Here is a 15,363-nt window from a genome sequence, read left to right on the forward strand (position 1 = left end):
TGTTGTGTAGAGAGCTAACAGGCTAGGGTTGTGTAGAGAGCTAACAGGCTAGTGTTGTGTAGAGAGCTAACAGGCTAGGGTTGTGTAGAGAGCTAACAGGCTAGTGTTGTGTAGAGAGCTAACAGGCTAGTGTTGTGTAGAGAGCTAACAGGCTAGAGAGCTAACAGGCTAGTGTTGTGTAGAGAGCTAACAGGCTAGTGTTGTGAGTCAGACCTATCTGGCCAAAGGGAGACTACACACAGGCCTCTGGAACAGACTGAGGTTCTTCTATGTTCAGAGGTTCAAACTCTTCTTAATGTCTGATGGAATCCACCCTGCTTACCCCTCTGAGATCAATCTTGCAGAGCGGTCAGGTTTCCCACCATGTGGCTTTAACCTCTCTGATGATGTCAGATCAGAGGTCAGATCACCTTGAACAGGGTGGAATTGCTGGATACAAGTTTGAGGAATTACAACAGCACCTCTCCCTTCACCTATCTGCCCTTATTCACCTAATCTCTCCTCCTTCTCTCTCTCTGTCTCTCTCTCTCTCTCTGTATCTTTCTTTCTTTCTCTCTGTCTGTCTTTGTACATCTCTCTCTCTGCAGTGTTCGTTTGACTCATGGTTGACTCAGAAGGAGAAGTTGGTTCTGTCCATCCAGAGCAGTGGCATCAAGGGAGCAGAGTGACATGGTGCCAACCTGAGAAGACTAGCAGGTGAGTAAACAGCTACTTTATCCAATCACCTTAGGAAGCTAGCATGAGGGCGGGTCTTAGACAAACCTTAGACAAATGATTCCAGGAAACTTGTGGTGAGTGGCAGCTCCCTTAGCCAATGACTTCAGGAGGTTAGTGGTTAGTGACAGCTCTCCTTACAGAACTTTAGGTGGAACGATCGTCGATTATGTCCACCAACCAGGTTCCCTTAATAAAGGTTTCAACAGAACAGATCAATAAATGTGTGTGTGTGTGGTGTGTGCTGTGTGTGGTGTGTGTGTGTGTGTTGTGTGTGTGTGTTGATGTGGGTGTGTGTGTGTGTGTGTGTGTGTGTGTGTGTCTCAGACGGTGAAGGGTGGACCTGGAGATGAAGAGACCGACCATGGACAAGCTGTGTTCTCTGTGTCAGGACCTCGTCTCCTCAGTGAAGAACAAAGAGGTGGCTCATAAGCTGGAAGCCAGACTGGAGAGCTTCGCCCAACGCTGGGACAAACTGGTTGCAGAGCCTGGATAGGAGCACTCACAGGTACCTGACCTCTCTACCAGAGTTGTCTTTTCTCTTTCTATCAATTCAATTCAATTCAAGGGCTTTATTGGCATGGGAAACATGTGTTAACATTGCCAAAGCAAGTAAGGTAGACAACATACAAAGTGAATATATAAAGTGAAAAACAACAAAATGAACAGTAACATTACACATACAGAAGAGAGATACATCTATCTCTCACTACCCCCTCTATCTGTCAGTCACTTCCGCTTCACTGTCTCTCTTTCTCTCCAGCTCAACCACTTTCTCTGTCTCTCTTTCTCTCCAGCTCAACCACTTTTTCTGTCTCTCTTTCTCTCCAGCACTCAACCACTTTCTCTGTCCTCTTTCTCTCCAGCTCAACCACTTTCTCTGTCTCTCTTTCTCTCNATACATTCTGAAAGGCTTTACTGTCTTCTATTGACAAGACAGACTCAATAACCAGTTGCCATAGTGACCTGTCATTGTCTTCTTATCACATGTCTCCCGGGTCTCTGTTTTAGGGTCGTTTGGGCACCTGGGCTCTTTGCTTATTACTTTCTGTTACAATGACAGTAAAAATCCCCCCAGGAATAAAGTGAGGGGATGTGGTTTAATAGCTTGTACCTGAGGGCAAGCTTTCTGCATGGTGACTGTTACTGCGATAGAGAACCAAGCACAGAGCCATGTGATGGTGTTACTGCAGGCAGCAGGGATGAGAGACTTTCTTTTCCCAGAGGGAGGTAGATACTGGTCATCAAGCATCAGAACGCCTGTAGAAACCGGGTGGAGAGGTGGCCAGTGGAGTTACACCCAAGTAGAATGTCTTGTTGATAGGAGCTGTACTGTATGTGATCAAGTCAAAGAAATCAATGTATTTATATAGCCCTTCGTACATCAGCTGATATCTCAAAGTGCTGTACAGAAACCCAGCCTAAAACCCCAAACAGCAAGCAATGCAGGTGTAGAAGCACGGTGGCTAGGAAAAAACTCCCTAGAAAAGGCCAATACCTAGGAAGAAACCTAGAGAGGAACCAGGCTATGTGGGTGGCCAGTCCTCTTCTGGCTGTGCCGGGTGGAGATTATAACAGAACATGGCCAAGATGTTCAAATGTTCATAAATGACCAGCATGGTCGAATAATAATAAGGCAGAACAGTTGAAACTGGAGCAGCAGCACAGTCAGGTGGAAGTTGAAACTGGAGCCAGCAGCATGGCCAGGTGACTGGGGACAGCAAGGAGTCATCATGTCAGGTAGTCCTGGGGCATGGTCCTAGGGCTCAGGTCAGTTGAAACTGGAACAGCAGCATGGCCAGGTGGACTGGGGACAGCAAGGAGTCATCATGTCAGGTAGTCCTGGGGCATGGTCCTATGGGCTCAGGTCAGTTGAACTGGAACAGCAGCATGGCCAGGTGGACTGGGGACAGCAAGGAGTCATCATGTCAGGTAGTCCTGGGGCATGGTCCTAGGGCTCAGGTCAGTTGAAACTGGAACAGCAGCATGGCCAGGTGGACTGGGGACAGCAAGAGTCTCATGTCAGGTAGTCCTGGGGCATGGTCCTAGGGCTCAGGTCAGGTTGAAACTGGAAACAGCAGCATGGCCAGGTGGACTGGGGACAGCAGGAGTCTCATGTCAGGTAGTCCTGGGGCATGGTCCTAGGGCTCAGGTAAGTTGAAACTGGAACAGCAGCATGGCCAGGTGGACTGGGGACAGCAAGGAGTCATCATGTCAGGTAGTCCTGGGGCATGGTCCTAGGGCTCAGGTCAGTTGAAACTGGAACAGCAGCATGGCCAGGTGGACTGGGGACAGCAAGGAGTCATCATGTCAGGTAGTCCTGGGGCATGGTCCTAGGGCTCAGGTCAGTTGAACTGGAATAGCAGCATGGCCAGGGGACTGTGATGTGATGCTGAGAGTAACACCGGGTTCCATCTGTATCTGGTCTATCTGGAATCTCTAGGTGCTGCTTCAAATCCGCCTCCAAGGACCATGAAAAAAACAAGCCCTCTTTTCTGACGTGTGTGTTCTTCTCAGCACCTGGGGACCGGTGGGCAGCCATCTGTAAGTGGACAGAGGAGCATGGGTTCTGCTACAGGAGATCCTGCTCCAGTGGCAACACACTTCACTGAGGAACAGGTAACGGCATAGAAACAGAATAGAACACGTAGACCAGACATCCCCGTTCAAGGTAATGTTCAGACAGGGGAGTGGACGGGCGGCCATGTTGGTCCATAGAGAGCTAACATGCTAGTGTTCTGTTAGAGAGCTAACAGGCTAGTGTGTGTAGAGAGCTAACAGGCTAGTGTGTTGTTTAGAGAGGCAACAGGCTAGTGTTGTGTAGAGAGCTACAGCTTACTGTTGTGTAGAGAGCTAACAGGCTAGGGTTGTGTAGAGAGCTAACAGGCTAGGGTGTGTAGAGAGCTAACATGTAGTGTTCTGTAGAGAGCTAACAGGCTAGTGTTGTGTAGAGAGCTAACAGGCTACTGTTTGGTAGAGAGCTAACATGCTAGTGTTCTGTAGAGAGCTAACAGGCTAGTGTTGTGGTAGAGAGCTAACAGGCTAGTGTTTGTGTAGAGAGCTAACAGGCTAGGGTTGTGTAGAGAGCTAACAGGCTAGTGTGTGTAGAGAGCAACAGGCTAGAGAGAGCTAACAGGCTAGTGTTGTGTAGAGAGCTAACAGGCTAGTGTGTGTATAGAGCTAACGGCTAGTAGGGTTGTTAGAGAGCAACAGGCTAGTGTTGTGTAGAGAGCTAACAGGCTAGTGTTGTGTAGAGAGCTAACAGGCTAGAGAGCTAACAGGCTAGTGTTGTGTAGAGAGCTAACAGGCTAGTGTTGTGAGTCAGACCTATCTGGCCAAAGGGAGACTACACACAGGCCTCTGGAACAGACTGAGGTTCTTCTATGTTCAGAGGTTCAAATTCTTAATGTCTGATGGAATCCACCCTGTTTACCCTCTGAGATCAATCTTGCAGAGCGGTCAGGTTTCCCACCATGTGGCTTTAACCTCTCTGATGATGTCAGATCAGAGGTCAGATCACCTTGAACAGGGTGGTGAATTGCTGGAGGATACAAGTTTGAGGAGGAATTAACAAGCACCTCTCCCTTCACCTATCTGCCCTTATTCACTAATCTCTCCTCCTTTCTCTCTCTCTGTCTCTCTCTCTCTCTGTATCTTTCTTTTTCTCTCTGTCTGTCTTTGTATCTCTCTCTCTGCAGTGTTCGTTTGACTCATGTTGACTCAGAAGGAGAAGTTGGTTCTGTCCATCCAGAGCAGTGGCATCAAGGAGCAGAGTGACATGGTGGCCAACCTGAGAAGACTAGCGGTGAGTAACAGCTACTTTTATCCAATCACCTTAGGGAAGCTAGCAGTGAGGGCGGGTCTTAGACAAACCTTAGACAAATGATTCCAGGAAACTTGTGGTGAGTGGCAGCTCCCTTAGCCAATGACTTCAGGAGTTAGTGGTTAGTGACAGCTCTCCTTACAGAACTTTAGGTGGAAAACGTTCGATTATGTCACCAACCAGGTTCCCTTAATAAAGGTTCAACAGAACAGATCAAAAAGTCGTGTGTGTGGGTGTGTGTGTGTGTGTGTGGTGTGTGTGTGTGTGTGGTGTGTGTGTGTGTGTGTGTGTGTGTGTGTGTGTGGGTGTGTGTGTGTGGGTGTGGGTGTGTGTGTTGTGTGTGTGTGTGTGTGTGTGTGTCTCAGACGGTGAAGGGTGACCTGGAGATGAAGAGACCGACCATGGACAAGCTGTGTTCTCTGTGTCAGGACCTCGTCTCCTCAGTGAAGAACAAAGAGGTGGCTCATAAGCTGGAAGCCAGACTGGAGAGCTTCGCCCAACGCTGGGACAAACTGGGCAGAGCCTGGATAGGAGCAGCTCACAGGTACCTGACCTCTCTACAGATGTGTCTTTCTCTTTCTATCAATTCAATTCAATTCAAGGGCTTTATTGGCATGGGAAACATGTGTTAACATTGCCAAAGCAAGTAAGGTAGACAACATACAAAGTGAATATATAAAGTGAAAAACAACAAAAATGAACAGTAAACATTACACATACAGAAGAGAGATACATCTATCTCTCACTACCCTCTATCTGTCAGTCACTTCCGCTTCATCTGTCTCTCTTTCTCTCCAGCTCAACACTTTTCTCTGTCTCTCTTTCTCTCCAGCTCAAACCACTTTCTCTGTCTCTCTTTCTCTCAGCTCAACCACTTTCTCTGTCTCTCTTTCTCTCCAGCTCAACACTTTCTCTGTCTCTCTTTCTCTCCAGCTCAACCACTTTCTCTGTCTCTCTTTCTCTCCAGCTCAACCACTTTCTCTGTCTCTCTTTCTCTCCAGCTCTACCACTTTCTCTCTCTCTCTTTTCTCCAGCTCAACACTTTCTCTGTCTCTCTTCTCTCCAGCTCAACCACTTTCTCTCTCTCTTTCTCTCCAGCTCAACCACTTTCTCTGTCTCTCTTTCTCTCCAGCTCAACCACTTCTCTCTCTCTTTCTCTCCAGCTCAACCACTTTCTCTGTCTCTCTTTCTCTCCAGCTCAACCACTTTCTCTGTCTCTTCTCTCTCAGCTCAACCACTTTCTCTGTCTCTCTTTCTCTCCAGCTCAACCACTTTCTCTGTCTCTCTTTCTCTCCAGCTCAACAACTTCTCTGTCTCTCTTTCTCTCCAGCTCAACCACTTTCTTGTCTCTCTCTCTCCAGCTCAACCACTTTCTCTGTCTCTCTTTCTCTCCAGCTCAACCACTTTCTCTGTCTCTCTTTCTCTCCAGCTCAACCACTTTCTCTGTCTCTCTTTCTCTCCAGCTCAACCACTTTCTCTGTCTCTCTTTCTCTCCAGCTCAACCACTTTCTCTGTCTCTCTCTGCTCTTTGTATTTCTCCCCCTTTCTTTTCTTTTCTCTCTCCAACTATCTGTTTTCCCCTTTCTGTCTCTCTGTCAGGCCCATTATAATCATATGTCTCTCTCTCTCCAGGCCCATTATAATCATATATCTCTCTCTCCAGGCCCATTATAATCATATGTCTCTCTCTCTCCAGGCCCATTTATCATATATCTCTCTCTCCAGGCCCATTATAATCACATATCTCTCTCTCTCTAGGCCCATTATAATCATATGTCTCTATCTCTCTAGGCCCATTATAATCACATGTCTCTATCTCTCTAGGCCTGTTATAATCACATGTCTCTCTCTCTCTCTTCAGGCCCAATTATATAATGTCTCTCTCTCCAGGCCCATTATAATCACATGTCTCTCTCTCTCTCCAGGGCCCATTATAATCACATGTCCTTCTCCTCTCTCTCTCCAGGGCCCGTTATAATCATATGTCATCTCTCTACCAGCCCGTTATAAATCAGAGGTCCTCTCTCTCTCTCTCTCCAGGCCCGTTATAATCATATGTCTCTCTCTCCAGGCCCATTATAATAATATGTCTCTCTGTCTAGGCCCATTATAATCATATGGTCTCTCTCTCTCTCGGCCCATTATAATCATATGTCTCTCTGTCTAGGCCCATTATAATCATATGTCTCTCTCTCTCTAGGCCCATTATAATCATATGTCTCTCTCTGCTCTAGGGCCCGTTATAATCACATGTCTCTCTCTCTAGGCCCATTATAATCACATGTCTCTCTCTCCAGGCCCATTATAATCATATGTCTCTCTCTCTAGGCCCATTATAATCATATGTCTCTCTCTCTCTCTAGGCCCATTATAATCATGTCTCTATCTCTCTAGGCCCATTATAATCATATGTCCTCTCTCTCCAGGCTCATTATAATCATATTATTTGACCCTAGTTGTAGTGTGGTGTCTTCATGAGCCCAGTGTTAATCAACCACCTCTAACATCCATCAGCTGTCAGCCAGCTGCTATCTCATATCTCACGGTCGCCATGGCAGCACGACACTCCAATATCACTGTTTGACCAATCTATTAGCCTGTCTGTCATACATCTATTTTGTCCCTGACCATAATGTGTGAGGGCATATCATATTCAACAAACCAGACCTGGGTTCAAATACTATTTGAAATCATTTCAAATATTTTATCCGTGCTTGACTGGGCTTGTCTGGCCTTCTGGATAATTAGAATAGTCCCAAAATGGCAAACTTCGCCTATCCGGGACCCATCCAGGCTATAGCAAACACTCAGCGTTCATGAGAGATATCAAATAGTATTAGAACTAAAAATGCACTCCATGATCTTAATAAGCACAACAAATTTTAAACACATAGTTTCAATTGGATTTGTTACATAGCATACAAATCAAATTGCAAAAAAATATATTTTGCAGGAATGGATGACGTAATACACAATTTGATGACATGGTACACAATTTGATGACGTAATACACAATTTGATGACGTGGTACACAATTTGATGGCGTAGTGTACAATTTGATGACGTGGTACACAATTTGATGGCGTAGTGTACAATTTGATGACGTGGTACACAATTTGATGACGTAATACACAATTTGATGACGTGGTACACAATTTGATGACGTAATACACAATTTGATGACGTGGTACACAATTTGATGGCGTAGTGTACAATTTGATGACGTGGTACACAATTTGAGGGCGTAGTGTACAATTTGATGACGTGGTACACAATTTGATGGCGTGGTACACAATTTGATGACGTGGTACACAATTTGATGACGTAATACACAATTTGATGACGTAGTATACAATTAGATTATATAGTACGCACTTTAATGACATAGTACACAATTTGATGACGTGGTTCACAATTTGACTGGCTGAGATTATACAGAAGATTGAAAGTGCATCTTTATGTACTTGGACAAACACACGTACAACATGAAAACGTCTACTGATTTGGTTGTTAACCTCACCGTATTTCATCACACAGAGGAGGATGTTAAGGGTTACCTGTGTTATCAGAGATAAAGCACTGTTTAGACTCCACACCTCACTGATCATGGCTTTAGTTTAGTTTCCTAACAACTAAATAACTCACACTTTATTTCTCTTATTGGCCCTACCACACAGCCACGAGAAAGTAACACTTGAAAAATGTGAAAGAACAAATGTATCTAAGTGAAGCTCTTGTTTCTTTCATGTAGAGATGTAAATCCACTGTGAGAGGCTCCTCAGGTCCAGAGCATTACCTGGACTGAAATAGGTTCCGGTTTCATTTTGAGTGCTGGTACTGTTTATAATGAGGTGCAGGAGCTCCACAATACTGGTGATCTAATATTCTATAAGAGGAGCAGTAGAAAAGTTTAGGTGCCGGTAGTCATCTCCGGCGAACACCTGCCCATGTCAAGCACTGATTACATCACTTTAGGCTTTTAGCTCAGAAAAGAACAACATCAAGTTTATTGAAATAGTTTGTTTACCCCATAAACCTGTGACTATTTTACTTAGAGTTACGGAATAGGCAGGGAACAGTCACTAGCATTGTTGAGGAACAGTCACTCTAACATTCATCTAGTTAGGGAACAGTCACTCTAACATTGCTAGGGAACAGTCACTCTGACATTGCTAGGGAACAGTCACTCTAACATTGCTAGGGAACAGTCACTCTAACATTGCTAGGGAACAGTCACTCTAACATGGCTAGGGGACAGTCACTCTAACATTGCTAGGGAACAGTCACTCTAACATTGCTAGGGAACAGTCACTCTAACATTGCTAGGGAACAGTCACTCTAACATTGCTTGGGAACAGTCACACTAACATTGCCAGGGAACAGTCACTCTGACATTGCTAGGGAACAGTCACTCTAACATTGCCAGGGAACAGTCACTCTATTGCTAGGGGACAGTCACTCTAACATTGCTAGGGAACAGTCACTCTAACATTGCTAGGGAACAGTCACTCTAACATTGCTTGGGAACAGTCACTCTAACATTGCTTGGGAACAGTCACTCTAACATTGCTAGGGAACAGTCACTCTAACATTGTTAGGGAACAGTCACTCTGACATTGCTAGGGGACAGTCACTCTAACATTGCTAGGGGACAGTCACTAACATTGTTAGGGAACATTCACTCTAACATTGCTAGGGAACAGTCACTCTAACATTGCTAGGGAACAGTCACTCTAACATTGCTAGGGAACAGTCACTCTGACATTCATTGTCGATGACACGGACAAGAGAGAAGGTCTCCCAGGCATATTGCTGTACACAAACAATTCTTCACTTTCTTACTTATAACAAATCCTTGGGATCTCTGGTGTATGTATGTTAGTGTCCTGACCTGTCTGTCTGTGTGTGTGAGCTGACACTGATGTTGTGTGTGTTTGTGGCTTGACACTGTGTGTGTGTGTGTGTGTGTGTGTGTGTGTACCTGCTCTTTGACACGTGTGTGTGTTTTAGATCTCGCTGGCTGTAACCACGGTGCAGACCGCGCAGACGAAACTGACACACTCGGTGACGGCGAGCGTATCCAAGGTGACGACGCGTGAGAAGGTGGTGGTGAAGAATACTAAAGCAGCGCTGCCCTCTCCACCGCCCCAGAAGAAGAGACAGATTGTTGTTGAATCAGAGCTCAGGAAAAGGTGAGGTGGCAGGCTCCTCCAATCACTTTTCTGCAGAATCACCAGGGGGTGTGGCCAAACAGGGGGTGTAGACTTATTATAGTCTTGGTGACTGAGCGATAGCAGGAATTCGATCGTGACTTTGAGCGATAGCAGGAATTCGATCGTGACTTTGAGCGATAGCAGGAATTCGATCGTGACTTTGAGCGATAGCAGGAATTCGATCGTGACTTTGAGCGATAGCAGGAATTCGATCGTTGCATATCCTGATTTTATCCTGAGTAGTGTGTAGTGTGCCATGCGTGAAAAATCCATTATCTACAACGATTGAATTCCGGGCCTAAAGACAATATTCCAGTTGTCAGCCAGTCTCTGGAGACGTACCAAATGAAACACTATTCACTACATAGTGCAGTACTTTTAACCAGAGACCTATGTGCCGCTTCTCCCTCTGTACTCAAGCTAGTCTCTCTCTCTTGTCCCTGGCCGGCCTGAGACAGGCTGACTAACAGGTAGGTTTGGATTATGTCTCTAGTCTGAGTCAACCACTATTGAGTAGTTCGGTTTCTCAGTTGGTGCTGTGTATCTTAGCCAGTACAGATGAATGCCTTAGATGTTTGGGATGTGAAGTGGAGACAGTGTTCGGTACAGTTGTTATAACTGCTCGTGTGGTCGTGAAGAGCACTGTGTGAATTAGACAGAGTGTGTGTCTTCAGGTTTAGTAGGAGAATCGCACAACCATAAAAAACTGGATCACAGAGGAAGACATAGAAGAAGAGGTATATATGCAGGTGTAGTTGGTGAACAGGTTGTCCTAACGTTGTCCTACACCTTGGGAGCGTTATACCAGAGCAGGGATTGACGTGTTGTTGTGTGTGTGTTCAGGTTTGACATGGACTTCACTGAGCTGCACAGTTTCATCACGCGCTCCAAGGCCATCCTACAGAGCCCAGAGTTCTCCATGTCCAGGAAGGAGGGCAGCGTACAGGAGCTCTACGATAAAGTCCTGGTGAGGTTATAGGTCATGCAGCCTTACCCATAATGCACCTCACAATGCAGTGTTACCCAAAATGCACCATACCTCATTACTCAGCCACTACCACTACACTGTCAGCCTGTCACTATGGCCATGATGTATCACTTTTTCCCTCTTTGTTTCTCTGTCTCTCTCTCTCTCTCTCTCTCTCTCTCTCTCTCTCTCTCTCTCTCTCTCTCTCTCTCTTTCTCCCTCTCTCTCTCTCTCTCTCGCTCTCGCTCTCTCTCTCTCTCTCTCCCTCTCTCTCTCTCTCTCTCTCTCTCTCTCTCTCTCTCTCTCTCTCTCTCTCTCTCTCTCTCTCTCTCTCTCTCAGGCGATAGAGAGGGAGAGGCCAGAGAAGTTGCGGAAGCTTCAGGAAGCAACTCGTTCGGCACAGGCTTTGCTCGATCAGCTGGCGAGCGGTAAATGAAACACACCCACGCCACACACACACACACACCGCCACACAGACACCCACCCACCACCGGCTGTCCCCATGGCAACTCTCCTCTACCTGTCGTCTGTCCCCTCGCTGTTGTTTCCATAGCAACCGTTGTCTCTGCCCTTGTTATGGGACTCCATGGGCGAGGAGCCCTGCGTCTCATGTCACCTCCTCTGCTCTCCCCTGTCCTTGTTATGAGACTCCATGGGCGAGGGGCCCTGCGTCTCATGTCACCTCCTCTGCTCTCCCCTGTCCTTGTTATGAGACTCCATGGGCGAGGAGCCCTGCGTCTCATGTCACCTCCTCTGCTCTCCTCTGTCCTTGTTATGAGACTCCATGGGCGAGGAGCCCTGCGTCTCATGTCACCTCCTCTGCTCTCCCCTGCCCTTGTTATGGGACTCCATGGGCGAGGAGCCCTGCGTCTCATGTCACCTCCTCCGCTCTCCCCTGTCCTTGTTATGAGACTCCATGGGCGAGGAGCCCTGGGTCTCATGTCACCTCCTCTGCTCTCTTCTGTCCTTGTTATGAGACTCCATGGGTGAGGAGCCCTGCGTCTCATGTCACCTCCTCTGCTCTCCCCTGTCCTTGTTATGAGACTCCATGGGTGAGGAGCCCTGCGTCTCATGTCACCTCCTCTGCTCTCCTCTGTCCTTGTTATGAGACTCCATGGGCGAGGAGCCCTGCGTCTCATGTCACCTCCTCTGCCTTCCCCTGTCCTTGTTATGAGACTCCATGGGTGAGGAGCCCTGCGTCTCATGTCACCTCCTCTGCTCTCCACTGTCCTTGTTATGAGACTCCATGGGCGAGGAGCCCTGCGTCTCATGTCACCTCCTCTGCTCTCCTCTGTCCTTGTTATGAGACTCCATGGGCGAGGAGCCCTGCGTCTCATGCCACCTCCTCTGCTCTCCTCTGTCTTTGTTATGAGACTCCATGGGCGAGGAGCCCTGCGTCTCATGTCACCTCCTCTGCTCTCCCCTGTCCTTGTTATGAGACTCCATGGGCGAGGGGCCCTGCGTCTCATGTCACCTCCTCTGCTCTCCCCTGTCCTTGTTATGAGACTCCATGGGCGAGGAGCCCTGCGTCTCATGTCACCTCCTCTGCTCTCCTCTGTCCTTGTTATGAGACTCCATGGGCGAGGAGCCCTGCGTCTCATGTCACCTCCTCTGCTCTCCCCTGCCCTTGTTATGGGACTCCATGGGCGAGGAGCCCTGCGTCTCATGTCACCTCCTCCGCTCTCCCCTGTCCTTGTTATGAGACTCCATGGGCGAGGAGCCCTGGGTCTCATGTCACCTCCTCTGCTCTCTTCTGTCCTTGTTATGAGACTCCATGGGTGAGGAGCCCTGCGTCTCATGTCACCTCCTCTGCTCTCCTCTGTCTTTGTTATGAGACTCCATGGGCGAGGAGCCCTGCGTCTCATGTAACCTCCTCTGCTCTCCCCTGGCCTTGTTATGAGACTCCATGGGCGAGGAGCCCTGCGTCTCATGTCACCTCCTCTGCTCTCCCCTGTCCTTGTTATGAGACTCCATGGGTGAGGAGCCCTGCATCTCATGTCACCTCCTCTGCTCTCCTCTGTCCTTGTTATGAGACTCCATGGGTGAGGAGCCCTGCGTCTCATGTCATCTCCTCTGCTCTCCTCTGTCCTTGTTATGAGACTCCATGGGCGAGGAGCCCTGCATCTCATGTCACCCCCTCTGCTCTCTTCTGTCCTTGTTATGAGACTCCATGGGCGAGGAGCCCTGCGTCTCATGTCACCTCCTCTGCTCTCCTCTGTCCTTGTATCATTGTTAACAAGTCATAAAGGATAAACATTGTCTTCCTCTCACCTCCTCTGCTCTCCACTGTCCTTGTTATGAGACTCCATGGGCGAGGAGCCCTGCGTCTCATGTCACCTCCTCTGCTCTCCACTGTCCTTGTTATGAGACTCCATGGGCGAGGAGCCCTGCGTCTCATGTCACCTCCCCTGCTCTCCTCTGTCCTTGTTATGAGACTCCATGGGCGAGGAGCCCTGCGTCTCATGTCACCTCCTCTGCTCTCCTCTGTCTTTGTTATGAGACTCCATGGGCGAGGAGCCCTGCGTCTCATGTCACCTCCTCTGCTCTCCACTGTCCTTGTTATGAGACTCCATGGGCGAGGAGCCCTGCGTCTCATGTCACCTCCTCTGCTCTCCTCTGTCTTTGTTATGAGACTCCATGGGCGAGGAGCCCTGCGTCTCATGTAACCTCCTCTGCTCTCCCCTGGCCTTGTTATGAGACTCCATGGGCGAGGAGCCCTGCGTCTCATGTCACCTCCTCTGCTCTCCCCTGTCCTTGTTATGAGACTCCATGGGTGAGGAGCCCTGCGTCTCATGTCACCTCCTCTGCTCTCCTCTGTCCTTGTTATGAGACTCCATGGGTGAGGAGCCCTGCGTCTCATGTCATCTCCTCTGCTCTCCTCTGTCCTTGTTATGAGACTCCATGGGCGAGGAGCCCTGCATCTCATGTCACCCCCTCTGCTCTCTTCTGTCCTTGTTATGAGACTCCATGGGCGAGGAGCCCTGCGTCTCATGTCACCTCCTCTGCTCTCCTCTGTCCTTGTATCATTGTTAACAAGTCATAAAGGATAAACATTGTCTTCCTCTTACATGGCACTCTATTCCACGTGTGGTGCACTACTTTTGACCAGAGCCCATAGGAGACCTGGTCAAATGTAGTGCACTTCATAGGGAATAGGGTGCCATTTGGGACGCCGCCACTGCATAGCGACCGAGCCTACTGTCTCACCCTGCCTCCGAGTCAGAGGTTCTGAATAGAAGAACACTTGAACTCAACTGGAACACCAAAGTTATCGATGCACTGCTGTGCTACAGGGTTTTCACGTTCTCTTGTTGTTGCACTGAAACACTGAACATTTCAATTCAATCCTGTGTGATGGTGGCGTTTACCTGACAACAGCGTGGTTTAGTATGTGGGTGGGTGTCTGTGTGGCTGTGTGTGTGTGACCAGGGGCTGGTTATACAAGGATGGATTTCATATGATTGTCTGTGAAAGTTGTGTCGTACTGGATACTTCAGTCTTCTCTCTGTTGATTACACTGTGTTTATTACCAATGAATGAACAGACCGTTCAGGTTTATTCGGCTCAGGGGTCCTAGTTATGACGAGGCAGGGGCTTGATCAATAGACAGACAGACAGACAGACAGACAGACAGACAGACAGACAGACAGACAGACAGACAGACAGACAGACAGACAGACAGACAGACAGACAGACAGACAGACAGACAGACAGACAGACAGACAGACAGACAGATACATAGGTGCCATCAGATACTATTCACACCTCTTGACTTTTTCCACATTTTGTTGTGTTACAGCCTGAATTTAAAATTGATTATATTTAGATGTTGTGTCACTGGCCTACACACAATACCCCATAATGTCAAAGTGTAATTAGGTTTTTAGAAATGTTTAGAAATGAATTCAAATGAAAAGCTGAGTATTCAACCCCTTTGTTATGGCAAGGCTAAAAAAGTTCAGGAGTAAACAGTTGCTTAAGAATAATATCACATAATAAGTTGCACGGACTCACTCTGTGTGCAATAATAGGTTTTAACATGATTTTTGAATGACTTCCTCATCTCTGTACCCCACACATACAAGGTCCCTCAGTTTACCAGTGAATTTCAAACACAAATTCAACCACAAAGACCAGGTAGGTTTTCCAATGCCTCGCAAAGAAGGGCACCTATTGATGGATGAAAAATAAAACAGCTGACATCGAATATCCCTTTGAGGATGGTGAAGTTATTAATTACACTTTGGATGGTGTATCAATACACCCAGTCACTACAAAGACACAGGCATCCATCCTAACTCAGTTGCCGGAGAGGAAGGAAACTGCTCAGGGATTTCACCATGAGGTCAATGGTGACTTTAAAACAGTTAGAGTTTAATGGCTGTGATAGGAGGAAACTGAGGATGGATCAACAACATTGTAGTTACTCCACAATACTAACCTAAATGACAGAAGAAGGAAGCCTGTACAGAATAAAAATATTCTAAAATATGCCTCCTGTTTGCAATAAACCACTAAAGTAAAACTGAAGAAAAAAAACATCCCTGAGTACCTCTCTTCATATTTTCAAGCATGGTGGTGGCTGCATCATGTTATGGGTATGCTTGTCATCGGCAAGGAGCAGGGAGTTTTTTAGGATAAAAAAA

General features: G+C 47.4%; 1 protein-coding gene across 1 annotated transcript in view; it reads left to right on the top strand.

The window, feature by feature from the left end:
• Nucleotides 1-15,363, top strand: part of LOC109877047 (dystrophin-like) — a 244,760-nt gene that overhangs the window by 44,356 nt on the left and 185,041 nt on the right. The window contains 7 exon segments of the mRNA XM_031813663.1: nt 588-659; nt 4,484-4,519; nt 4,903-5,050; nt 5,053-5,081; nt 9,548-9,729; nt 10,594-10,717; nt 11,058-11,145. Of these exon segments, the coding sequence (XP_031669523.1) occupies nt 588-659; nt 4,484-4,519; nt 4,903-5,050; nt 5,053-5,081; nt 9,548-9,729; nt 10,594-10,717; nt 11,058-11,145 (679 nt within the window).

The sequence above is a fragment of the Oncorhynchus kisutch genome, unplaced genomic scaffold (genome assembly GCF_002021735.2).
Source record: "Oncorhynchus kisutch isolate 150728-3 unplaced genomic scaffold, Okis_V2 Okis05a-Okis16b_hom, whole genome shotgun sequence".
In the NCBI taxonomy this organism is placed as follows: Eukaryota; Metazoa; Chordata; class Actinopteri; order Salmoniformes; family Salmonidae; genus Oncorhynchus; species Oncorhynchus kisutch.